The 13598-nt window shown below is 43.5% G+C and overlaps 1 protein-coding gene across 3 annotated transcripts in view; it reads left to right on the forward strand.

Moving 5' to 3' along the window:
• Nucleotides 1-13598, forward strand: part of mtmr12 (myotubularin related protein 12) — a 112711-nt gene that overhangs the window by 44817 nt on the left and 54296 nt on the right. For all 3 annotated transcript variants that reach the window (XM_068031960.1, XM_068031970.1, XM_068031980.1), the window contains exons 6-7: nucleotides 3223-3316; nucleotides 9586-9727. In XM_068031960.1, the coding sequence (XP_067888061.1) occupies nucleotides 3223-3316; nucleotides 9586-9727 (236 nt within the window). The remainder of the gene's footprint in view (nucleotides 1-3222; nucleotides 3317-9585; nucleotides 9728-13598) is intronic.

Here is a 13598-nt window from a genome sequence, read left to right on the forward strand (position 1 = left end):
CCCAACTCCATGAGCCCTTTTCTCGCTTATAAACCTGTTGTGTGGCACCTTATCGAATGCCTTTTGGCAATCCAGGTATACTACATCTACTGGTTCCCCTTTATCCCTACTAGTGACATCCTCCAAAATACTCTAAACATCATGCATAAAGCTATGTCCTTCCCTGCCATGTCACAGTATGGAGAAACTCTAGACTTCAACACTTATACTTTTTTTCTTTTGTAATAAGTAAAAGGATTTTTCATTATGCCAATCAAAGCCTCATTTCATTTGCTTAATGCCTTCTTGGGGCAAGTAGGAATGGTCAGTAAATTACTGTTGACCAATAATACTGATACACTAAGAATTGTTTTAAATGCCTATGTCACCTCCAGCTGCAACTATTGCAGTGCTTTCCTGGTTGGCCTCCCATCTTCCACCCTGCATAAACTTCAGCTCATCCAGAACTGCTCCCTGTGTCTTGTACTGCACTAAGTTCCAATAACCCATTGCCAGTGGACTTGCTGACCTGCATTCGATCCAAGTCCCCAAATGATTTCAATTTAAAATTTCATCTTAATGTTTAAATACCCTCCTTTGACAATCCCTCAACTCTGCAACTTCCACTCAGCCCTGCGAGCCCTTAGAATTCTGAACTTCACCTATTTTAAGTGCTCCACCATTGTTGGCTGTGCCTTTAGCTACCGAGGCCCACAGTTTTGGAATTCCCTCCCTAAACCTCCCCAACTCTCTACTTTGCTCTCCTCCTTAAAACCTACCTCTTTGACCAAGTTTTTGGTCACTTATCCTTGTATCCCCTTATGTGGCTTGGTGTCGAATTCCATTTAACTCTCCTGTGAAGTGCCTTAAGACATTTAACTACGCTAAAGATGCTATACAAATACACGTCGTTAGTGATAACCTCCCTGTTCTGGTATCATCTTTGTAAATCTTTTAGCATCTCCTCCTGTGCCCCTATCCTTTCTGTAATATGGAGACCATAACTCTGCACAATACTCCAAGGGTCTAACCAAGGCTCGATGCAACTTTACATAGCTTCCCTGCTTTTCAATTCTATGCCACTAAAAATGAGCTCTAGTGATTTTTTTTTTTTAAACTTATGGTGCTTTTTTAAATAATTTGTGAATGTGTACCCCGGGTCCCTCGACCACACTTTAGGGCAAGATTTTGGCACCAAAATCTTGTCTGAGGGGGGGAACTGAGGTATGCGGGCATGTAATTGCACGCAGCCAGCCGCTGTGCCAGTTTGCTGGCACCATCCTACCCCCAAGCAGTGGGTAATTGTTACGGTAATTAAAAGGTAATTAAATTTAAGGCCCTTGATCAGAGGCTTATTGGGTGTTGGGCAGTGCTGCAGGATGACTGAAGCCCAAGCCTACCTGACCACAGCTGTAGTCACAGGCTGCCCAGTGGAGAGATTCCCCTCCACAATGGTGGTCTGGCAGCTGTGACCATTTTTTAATGTAAAATATTTTAAAAGTGCTGAGTGGGTGCCTTGATGGAGCCTTTGAGAGCCAGTCTGCCATCCTTAATTCGATGGTGAGCGTGCCCACCCCCCACCCAGCCACTAATTGGCCAATCCAGCCAAAATCCAGGTCGGGTGACTTCTCATGACATGCTGCAGGTTTGGGACCTGCATTTGACCCTGACATTGGGGTCTGACCCAAAACTAAGAACCCTGCCCTTAGGCTGTTACTTTGTAAGGAGAATGTGGCCTACTGCCGCCTCCTACCAAAATGTGCCACCTCACGCATTTGGCTGTGCAAACGTATTATCTAAATGGTGAGAGATTGCAGAGCTCTGAGATGCAGAGGGATCTGGGTGTCCTAGTGCATGAATCACAAAAGGTTAGTATGCCGTCTCAGCAAGTAATTAGGAAAGCTAATAGAATATTGGTCTCATTATTTAAGGAAGGATGTAAATGTGTTGGAAGCAGTTCAGAGAAAGCTTACGAGACTAATACCTGGAATGGGCGGTTGTCTTGTGAGGGAAGGTTGGACAGGCTGGGCTTGTATCTGCTGGATAGAAGAGTAAGCGGCGACTTGATTGAAACATAAGATCCTGAGGGATCTTGACGGGGCGGATGTGGAAAGGATGTTTCCTGTTATGGGAGAATCTAGAACTAGGGGTCACTGTCTAAATATAAGGAGTTGCCCATTTAAAACCAATGAGATTTTTTTTCTCTGAGGGTTGAGAGTCTTTGGAACTCTGTTCCTCAAAGTGGAAGCAGAGTCTTTGAATATTTTAAGGCAGAGGTAGATAGATTCTTGATGAGCAAGGTGGTGAAAGATTATCTGGGCAAGGTGGGAATGTGGAGTTGAGGTTACGATCCGATCAGCCATGATCTTGAATGGCGGAGCAGGCTTGAGGGGCCAAGCGGCCTACTCCTGCTCCTAATTCGTATGTTCGTATGACTTATAATAGTACATACTCCAGCAGGGCTTGCTGGAGAACATAAAGAATTATAACTAGTGAAGTTGGGTACGAAGATGATCCATGGAGGAGTAGGATATGTTTATACATTAGTGATTTTTCCTTAAATTAAATTTCTGGTTTCATCTGTGGGGAAGTGCCAAGCGGAGAACGCGTACTTCCGCAGGAGTGAAAAGTTATCCTGGATCATCTTTGTGTGACTTTTAAGCACTCTGTTTTGGAGTAGATTAGGAGAGACCTGAGAACAGGTTGGTTGCAGATGGGAGTATTGGCCAAGGAAGGGGATAAGGGAATTATTACTAAGTAAAGATAGAAAGAGAGGCTCTTTTGAAATTTGAAGCAAAATACTGCGGATGCTGGAAATCAGAAATAAAAACAAGAAATGCTGGAACCTCTCAGCAGGTCTGGCAGAAAGAGAAGCAGAGTTCAACGTTTCTGGTCAGTGACTCTTCACTGACCCGAAACGTTAACTCTGCTTCTCTTTCCACAGATGCTGCCAGACCCGCTGAGTGGTTCCCGCATTTCTTATCTTTTGAAATTAGACTGGTTTTATTTATTGTGAAAAGTATGTTGTGTGCTTTTTATAGAAAGTGTAGCCTTTTTTAAAAAAAAAAAAATTACTTTGTTCAATGAGTTTCTGATCTTTTTGTCTACTTATCTTCTGGCCCACTGAGGTGAGAGAATATATTAATCCATCATTATCTCTTTCCTACACACCAACACCCCCTGCAAAAAGTCATTAAAATTTAATAGATGTATTGACAAATCCTCCTTTTCTTTTTCCTTCAGCTGATCCAGGGAATAGTTCATCATTGTTTGGATCAAACATCTTTAAAATGTTTGTTTGCTTTCTCCTATGTCGGTGCAGCAGGTGGTCTTAAAGGTAATGTCATATAAATCCTTTTTTGCTTCTCCTACTCTTATTTTTTGCTTTGATTCATATGTGGACTATTCTAACAGACCTGAACATGCTTACCTTGAAAGTATTATGTTTTGGTCCATTATTACATCCAGTCTCCTTGCTCTTTCATCTTTGTGGCCTGAGTTTGAATCCAGCCAGCCGGATTCTGTTCATGTTACCGCTCCAATAACTAGGATGGCACCAAGGAAAGGATACATTTGGTAGAGTGAAGTCATGAAAGACATCGGAATCTGAAGGGGATATTTAATAGAGATGATCAAAATTGGTTGGTACATTGCTAATAAGAGACATGAGGAAAGTTTAGAGAAAATTCAGAAGATTAATAAAACATGAATTGCTTTAGCACAAGTGGCTACTGAGTCAAATTATTAACTCATTTTAAACAACTAATTTGGTAAATATTTAGAAAAAGAATTATCCAAGGATACAATGAAGAGCTGGCGCCATTCAAATAGTTCCCATTTCTGTTTAAAGTTTCTATGTCCCTAATTATGTATTGATTGAGACTATATTTAATCTTCCTCCAATGTCACATGGGTGATTGTTGTGGGAAATTGAAAATTCTCACTGGTGTAGTGAAAGATATCTCCCTGTGGCTTGCTTTCCAAGGCACATTACTCTTATCTGACCTGAACTGACCTGACCTGAAAGTATTTGGTGACTTTGGATACTAAAAGTGTATGTGGAGGGAGAAAAAATATTCATATCCTCAGTACAGATAACCCTTCTCTTGCACAAAACAATCTTTACTTCAGAAGCATATTTTTAGGAAAAAAAATTGTTCTTTTGATAGAAGAAAAAGAAAATGCATTTATCTATCTAACTTTTTCTCCAGTCTTGCATAAGAATGTACAAGACCAGAAAAAACTATTGTAGACCGTTTGGCTGATCCCAGTGTCTAGGAAATGTCATATCCCACAATACTTGTCAAACCTGCCCCCCCCCCTCCCCCCCCCCCCCCCCCCAAGTATTTATTCAGTTTGCTGATGGAATCCCATGAATGAATTTACAAGACAAAACAGCTCCTGCCTGCTGTAGCAAACCATACACATACACTCATCACCATGTGCATAAATTAGTGACATCTTAACTCCCTTTTCACCCATTTCTTCTAAGATATTTATCCTGTCCATACCCTTTAGGATCTTGAATACTTCTATAAGATCACCCTTGGGCCTTCCCCAGTGTAAAGGTTTCCAGCTTCTGAATTCTTTCCTCATAACATGGGTGCTATCAATTCTGTTGCCTTCAATGCCAATGCCTTTATTTGTACAGTAAACAAAATTGTACATAGTACTCCACAGAATTGTTACAGCACAGAAGGAGGCCATTCAGCCCATCATGTCTGCACTGGCTCTCTGAAAGAGCTGTTTACCAAGTATCACTTCCCGGCCTTCTCCCAATTCCATTAACAATCCAGTTCCCTCTTGAATGCCTTGATTTGAACCAGCCTCCACCATACTCCCCGGCAGTGCATTCCAGATCCTAACCACTTGCTGCATGAAAGAGCTTTTCCTCATGTCGCTATTGCTTCTTTTGCCAGTTACCTTTAAATTTCTGCCCTCTTGTTCTCGATCCCTCCATCAATGGGAATGGTTTCTCCCTAACTACTCTGTCCAGACCCCTCCTGACTTGGAATACCTCGATCAAATCTCCTCTCAACCTTCTCTTCAAGGAAAACAGTCCCAACTTCTCCAATCTAACCACGTAACTGAAGTACTTCATCCTTAGAACCATTCTTATTAACATTTTCTGCACTTTCTCCAATCTGTTCACCTGTTTACTAAAGTATGGCACCCAGAACTGAACATAATACTCCAGTTGAGGCCAAATTAGTTTTTTTTTATTCATTCACGGGATATGGGCATCGCTGGCCAGGCCAGCATTTATTGCCCATCCCTAATCGCCCTTGAGAAGGTGGTGGTGAGCTGCCTTCTTGAACCGCTGCAGTCCATATGGGGTAGGTACACCCACAGTGCTGTTAGGAAGGGAGTTCCAGGATTTTGACCCAGCGACAGTGAAGGAACGGCGATATAGTTCCAAGTCAGGATGGTGTGTGACTTGGAGGGGAACTTGCTGCCCTTGTCCTTCTAGTTGGTCGAGGTCGCGGGTTTGGAAGGTGCTGTCGAAGGAGCCTTGGTGCATTGCTGCAGTGCATCTTGTAGATGGTACACACTGCTGCCACTGTGCGTCGGTGGTGGAGGGAATGAATGGCATCCCATCTACAAACAATCAAGCAGGCTGCTTTGTCCTGGATGGTGTCGAGCTTCTTGAGTGTTGTTGGAGCTGCACCCATCCAGGCAAGTGGAGAGTATTCCATCACACTCCTGACTTGTGCCTTGTCGACGGTGGACAGGTATTGGGGAGTCAGGTGGTGAGTTACTCGCCACAGAATTCCTAGCCTCTGACCTGCTCCTGTGGCCACAGTATTTATATGGCTACTCCAGTTCAGTTTTCGGTCAATGGTAGCCCCCAGGATGTTGATAATGGGGGATTCAGCAATGGTAATGCCATTGAATGTCAAGGGGAGATGGTTAGATTCTCTTTGGTTGGAGATGGTCATCGCCTGGCACTTGTGTGGCATGAATGTTACCTGCCATTTATCAGCCCAAGCCTGGATATTGTCCAGGTCTTTCTGCATTGCTACACGGACTGCTTCAGTATCTGAGGAGTTGTGAATGGTGCTGAACATTGTGCAATCATCAGCGAACATCCCCACTTGTGACCTTATGATTGAAGGAAGATCATTGATGAAGCAGCTGAAGATGGTTGGGCCTAGGACACTACCCTGAGGTACTCCTGCAGTGATGTCCTGGAGCTCAGGTGATTGGCCTCCAACAACCACAACCATCTTCCTTTGCACTAGGTATGACTCCAGCAAGCGGAGGGTTTTCCCCCTGATTCCCATTGACCTCAGTTTTGCTGGGGCTCCTTGATGCCATACTCGGTCAAATGCTGCCTTGATGTCCAGGGCAGTCACTCTCACCTCACCTCTTGAGTTCAGCTCTTTAGTCCGTGTTTGAAACTAGGCAGTAATGAGGTCAGGAGCTGAGTGGCCCTGGCGGAACCCAAACTGAGCATCACTGAGCTGGTTGTTGCTAAGCAAGTGCCGCTTGATGGCACTGTTGATGACACCTCCCATCACTTTACTGATGATTGAGAGTAGGCTAATGGGGCGGTAGTTGGCCGGGTTGGATTTGTCCTGTTTTTTGTGTACAGGACGTACCTGGGCAATTTTCCACATTGCAGGGTAGATGCCAGTGTTGTAGCTATACTGTAACAGCTTGGCTAGGGGCGTGGCAAGTTCTGGAGCACAGGTCTTCAGTACTATTGCTGGAATATTGTCAGGGCCCATAGCTTTTGCAGTATTCCGTGCCTTCAGTCGTTTCTTGATATCACGCGGAGTGAATCGAATTGGCTGAAGTTTGGCATCTGTGATGCTGGGGACTTCAGGAGGAGGCCGAGATAGATCATCAACTCGGCACTTCTGGCTGAAGATTGTTGCAAATGCTTCAGCCTTATCTTTTGCACTGATGTGCTGGGCTCCCCCATCATTGAGGATGGGGATATTTGTGGAGCCACCTCCTCCAGTTAGTTGTTTAATTGTCCACCACCATTCACGGCTGGATGTGGCAGGACTGCAGAGCGTAGATCTGATCCATTGGTTATGGGATCGCTTGGCTCTGTCTATCGCATGCTGCTTATGCAGTTTGGCATGCAAGTAGTCCTGGGTTGTAGCTTCACCAGGTTGACACCTCATTTTGAGGTATGCCTGGTGCTGCTCCTGGCATGCCCTCCTGCACTCTTCATTGAACCAGGGTTGGTCTCCTGGCTTGAAACTAATGGTAGAGTGGGGGATATGCCGGGCCATGAGGTTACAGATTGTGTTTGGGTACAGTTCTGCTGCTGATGCTGATGGCCCACAGCGCCTCATGGATGCCCGGTTTTGCATTGCTAGATCCGTTCGAAATCTATCCCATTCAGCGCGGTGATAGTGCCACACAACACGATGGACGGTATCCTCAATGTGAAGACGGGACTTCGTCTCCACAAGGACTGTGCGGTGGTCACTCCTACCAATACTGTCATGGACAGATGCATCCGCGGCAGGCAGATTGGTGAGGACGAGGTCGAGTATGTTCTTCCCTCGTGTTGGTTCCCCCACCACCTGCCGCAGACTCAGTCTAGCAGCTATGTCCTTTGAGACTCTGCCAGCTCGGTCAGTAGTGGTGCTACCGAGCCACTCTTGGTGATGGACATTGACGTCCCCTACCCAGAGTACATTTTGTGCCCTTGCCACTCTCAGTGCTTCCTCCAAGTGGTGTTCAACATGGAGTACTGAGTCATCAGCTGAGGGAGGGAGGGCGGCAGGTGGTAATCAGCAGGAGGTTACCTTGCCCATATTTGACCTGATGCCATGAGACTTCATGGGGTCCGGAGTCGATGTTGAGGACTCCCAGGGCAACTCCCTCCCTACTGTATACCACTGTGCCACCACCTCTGCTGGGTCAGTCCTGCCGGTGGGAAAGGACCTACCCGGGGATGGTGATGGCAGTGTCTGGGACATTGTCTGTAAGGTATGATTCCGTGAGTATGACTGTCAGGCTGTTGCTTGACTGGTCTGTGGGACAGCTCTCCCAACTTTGGCACAAACCCCCAGATGTTAGTAAGGAGGACTTTGCAGGGTCGACAGGGCTGGGTTTGCCGTTGTCGTTTCCGGTGCCTAGGTCGATGCCGGGTGGTCCGTCAGGTTTCATTCCTTTTTATAGACTTTGTAGCGGTTAGGTACAACTGAGTGACTTGCTAGGCCATTTCAGAGGGCATGTAAGAGTTAACCACATTGCTGTGGGTCTGGAGTCACATGTAGGCCAGACCAGGAAAGGACAGCAGATTTCCTTCCCTAAAGGACATTAGTGAACCAGATGGGTTTCTAGAACAATCGACAATGGTTTCATGGCCATCATTAGACTAGTTTTAATTCCAGATTTTATTAAGTTCAAATTCCACCTTCTGCTGTGGTGGGATTCGAACCCATGTCCCCAGAGAAATACCCTGGGTCTTTGGGTTACTAGTCCAGTGATAATACCACTACGCCACCGCCTACCCTATATAGTGTTCTATATAAGTTTAGTGTAACGTTCTGGCTTTTATACTCTGTGCCCCTATTAATGAAGCTTAGAATGCTGTATACTCCAGGTATTGCTGGGCCAGCACTCTACAAACTGACCTCTTAGCATTTATGCTCTCTTCCTCTGATTATATGGCCCACTTCTATCCAATTTGTTGTCTTTACTGTTACTGCACAGTCTGTGGAGGCTTCACTGATCTATTTGCCAGTATCCCAAAATTGCTATCCTTTATCATGTCCTCTCGGTTTGGGTGGGCAGTATTTACCTTGCGGTGAATATTGGCTGTCTCATCAACTTCTCATTCAACATCCGCATGCTTGTACCTGCTGGCTTAGTTATGCATTGCCTTAATTATTTGGAGCATCAGGGAATTTGCACCAAAATAGTGGAATAAAAAGTAGGATGATTCCTGTAATGTGCACAAAGTTAGTTACTTCCACCAGTTTCTTGCAATATTTGAGTCTGTTCAGTATGTTATGATTGTGTGGAGTGTGAGCACTGACATGGGCCTGTTGGATGAAATGGCTGTTTGCTTTAAATGCTCTTAAACAATGTTTGGCTAAATGCTGTAAGTTTGGAGTTTAAAAAGCTAGCTTTAAGCTAGGGAAGCAGTATGCAATGAATACTTGAAAGAATGTTAAGTAGAAGCTCAAGATATGCAAAAGTATTTGCAAGCCTAACATCAAAAATACACTTTTAAAATATTTGAGGTGCACACACTGGGCTACAGTTCCATTTCGTCATGAACTGGGGCAACTTGCTTTCAGTTACAAATAACATTGTGCTTAGTCCCTCTATAAATATTTATTTTTGTATATTGCTGAATCTGAACCTTTTGGCAGTTCTTTACTACTTGATCCATTTTCTCTTTTTGAATTCTAAATTAGAATTAGAACATTACTTGAAATTGAAATTCTAACTTTTAAAAAAAAATCTCCTTCTTGAGTGGAACTCCACAGCACTTTCAGTGCTAAAGTCTGTCCATAACGATCCATAGCAATTAAATTTTGCCTAGGGGAAGTGATGATGGGTGGCGTATGCATAGGTATTTAGTTTGCAGAAGTGTGCGTCTCAGTCAATGAAAAGTTACTTTTCTTCCAGTGGGTCCCGTAGGAATAGAAGAGGAACCTCCGACCACAATGTTTGAAACTAGAAATGACTGGAAAGTGGAGCTGGATCGCACTGGAGGCCTACTAACCTACAGAATAATTTCCATGAATGAAAATTACAAAATCAGCACCAGGTGAGTAGTTAGCTGTTAGTTATTGTAGATCATACGGGATAATTCCAACTGGGAATGCACAGCAAAAGAAAACCTGACTAAATATACTACTTCTGTCCCCTGCAAAACACAAAAGGGAATATAAAAATGCCTCCAAAAAAGGGACACTTAAGTCTGAACCTGACAGCACACTGCCAAAAAGGTGCCCACATCACAATAACTTGATTATTCAATCAAAGGTCACAGAAAGAAAGAGAAGGGACTTGCATTTATATAGCATCTTTCATAACCTCAGGATGCCCCAGAAGTGGTATCAGTGTATTGTAAGGAAATCCAGAAGCTAATTTGTGCACAGCATTGTCTTAAAAACAGCAATGAGATAAATCATCAGATAATTGGTTAAGGGGTAAATGTTGGTCTGGACACAGGGAGAGCTTCTCCTCCATCTCCTCCCACCCGCAGCTTTGAATAGTGCCATAGGGTTGCTTAGGCCCACCTGAGGGCAGGTTGGCCTTGTTGTAATGTCTCATCTGAAAGACAGCAGCGCTGACCACATAACAATTCCTCAATGCTGCAAGGCCCAGATGTAGGTCTGTAAAAGGAAGGAAACTTTTCTAAATCCAACTCTCTCTCTTCTTGACTGAAAATATTTGCTGCTGTTTAGTAATGGATGTTTTAAACAGATGCTGAACTCGAAATAATTCAGGTCTCAGACAGTTATTTTCTGGTTTGATTTGGAGAAGTGCTTATGTATGTGCTTCTATCCAAATAACACTGAAATCCTCGTACTGCAGAATCAAATTTATTCTTCAATGATTCCAGGGTATTTGTCTCCACTGCTCTATCCAGGACTTCATTCCCTATTTTTATTGATCTTTCTATGAAGAATAAATTTGTGATCTTCAGTCCTAAACTTTGCCTTTACTAATCTGAACATGTTTCCTCTTGTCCTCATGCAAATTAAAAGATTTGCCTCTCTCTAAATTTTTCTAACTTCAATACAGTATTGACAATGCTGTACTGTTAGAGAACCATCTTTTGGGTGCGATGTTAAACCAAGGCTTATTCAGCCCTCGTGAATTTAAGACATTCCTTGGAATTGTTTGAAGAATGGGAATTCTTTCAGCATTCTGGCCAATGTTTATCCCTCCACCAACAACAGATTATCTGCTTATTTATCATATTGCTATTTATGGGAGCTCTTTGGGATGGATTTTATAGGGCCCCCGACGTCCGGCTCCGTGGTGAGGGAGAGGCTGGAAGATCGTTACAGCAGTGGCCCGCCATGGAGCCTGACGCTGGGAGGGCCGGACCCAATCTTCCCGGTGGGGAGGCTCTGTGGTGGCTCCCCCGCCACTGGGCGACAGGACCTGGATTAACATGGTAATTAATTAAATGCATACATTTAAATACACTTATACTTACCTGCGATCTAACGGTCGGGCCGCGATCTTTACTTCCCCGTCTGGGGAAAGCGGGCACCGCAGTGGTGGGGAAAGGAGGGGGATGTGAGATTTTTAGTGATGGTGGGGGTTCAAACTTTCATTAGTGTAAGGGATGGTGGGAAAAGGTGAACTGTAAGTTTTGTTCAGTTTGGTGGGGGGGAAGGTCATGTTTGAAAGTTAAGTGTTTTGGTGGGGTAGTGGAGAGGGCACATACTTAATTTTATTCCAGTTGCTGGCCATTTCAACACACACCCCTGCTCTTGTGCTCACATCTCTGTCCTGGGATTTCTGCAGTGTTCCAATGAACATCAACGCAAGCTCGAGGAACAGCATCTCATTTACTGATTAGGCATGCCACAGCCTGCCGGACTGAACATTGAGTTCAGTCATTTCAGAGCATCACGGGCTCCTCTTTATTTTTAGTTTTAGTTATTTTTTTCTTTTTGCTTTTTTATTTTTTATTTTATTTTAGTTTGTTTCTCCTGTGCCTACCCACTTTTTTTTTCATGTTTGTGCTTGGGGCCAGGGCTGTTCATTTTTCTGTCAATTGACACTCTCTCTGTACTAATGCTTTGTCTTTCAGCATGCCATTAACATACTATTTGCCTTTTGTTCCATGACCACCTGGTCAGTTATTCTCTGTGACCTTGTCCTATCAACACCTTCTCTTGTTATCTCTTGCCCCACTCCCGCTTTACTTGCGTAAACCTTTTACATTTCTAATATTTGTCAGTTCTGGTGAAGGGTCACTGACCTGAAACATTAACTCTGCTTCTCTCTCCACAGATGCTGCCAAATCTGAGTATTTCCAGCATTTCGTGTTTTTATTTCAGATTTCCAACATCAACAGTATTTTGCTTTTACTTAATTTTATTGTTATTTGGGGGTGGCAAAGGGATGATAGAATTTTGATTTGACTGGTGGGGGGGTGGTTCCCTTTAGAAATTTAATTAGGCGGCAGGGCTGACTGCCCTTTTTAAAAAAAAAAAAAGCGCCTGCGCACAGGCAGCTGACTATGTTGCTGGCATCGGACATCCCGCACCCCCTCCATGTCATTTGGGGGGGGGGTGGGTGAGGGTCGACTGGGGCTTTTAAATGAGCTGCCGTGGGGAGATGCCTTGTGCATGTGGGCTGCCTTTTTTTGCCCGCCGCTGTTCCCAGCAGCAGGTGCTTAAAATCCATCCATTTGTGTGTAAATTGTCTGCTATGTTTCCCTAAAATACAACAATAACTACATGTCAAAAATTTATTTGTGAAGCACTTTTGGAACATCCTGAGGTTCTGAAAGGTACTACATAAGTGCAGGTTTGTTTTATTTCCCTCTACCTCTAAGTTCACCTCTTGGGCACTTCGTTTCAAGGCTGAAAAGCCCAGATTTTTTCCGGTTCTTTCTCATCTTTGTAGACCATTAACACTAGGGATCAGCCTTTGCCTCTTCCTACTCCAATACTTGAATTTTTCCTTTGTGTCTATGATCGGAACAGGACACAAAAATCAAGGTGTGTGATTTATATAGTTTTATCATAACTTCCTCAGACTTGTATATTTTATGTGTTGGTTATGTAGTTTCTCTTGGCCATTCTGATTGCTGCTTAGCTTTGGTTGGACATATTAACTTTTTTCTTAAATTTTTGAATGTCATGTCCTTAAATGTTTAATTTAATCGTATAAGCTTGCTTGTTGAATGCATTTCCTGTCAGTTAAAAGCAAAGAAAATAGACTTGTCATAACCTAATACTCCAGAGCAGATGACCCAGCTGAGTTGCCAAAGCAAGTATACAATTTCTTAACATTCTGCTATTAACTTAAGCGTGCTGAAACATGCTGCTCATTAAGTTGCTAATATAATGTGGAAACCGTTAAATATTTGACTTTTTTTTTTATGTTGAACTATATGGAGGTGTACCTGTAAGAAATTTAGGGTTGATGGGACTGTCTCGCCCACTCACTGTTTCTCACTTGTATTTTTGCTTTATCTCTCCTCTTGAACTTAATGAGCCATATACCAGTTGAGATTTGAATTAAGAACGCTGCTAGTGCTGTGTTTAGCTGGTTTCTGGAATGACTCACCTTCCATTTAATGTGTGAATCATTTTCCACCCTGTCCCCTTTCTTCTTCCTCTGGCATGTGTTTCCTGTACAGTCTGGTTAACATGAACTCTCTAGGTTGGGAATCATACTTGTGTTCTTTTGCTCTGCGACATTGGTTTTCTCTGCTTCACTGATGCTGGTACACTGCTCAACTGTGTTAAATACTGTAACCCTCTGTTCCATCTGGGGAAAGGGAAGGATATGGGTTATGACACAATTACTGAGTATTAAATTATCAGTGTAATTCCTTATTTTAAAAATTTCACTTGCCTTTTGCCAAACTTCATTCCTTATAAAGTTTAAGCTGGTTGCTGTTCTTGTTTGTTCATGTATCTTAAAAAGGGAACTTGTGTCCT

This window comes from Heterodontus francisci, chromosome 1 (assembly GCF_036365525.1).
Source record: "Heterodontus francisci isolate sHetFra1 chromosome 1, sHetFra1.hap1, whole genome shotgun sequence".
Lineage (NCBI taxonomy): Eukaryota > Metazoa > Chordata > Chondrichthyes > Heterodontiformes > Heterodontidae > Heterodontus > Heterodontus francisci.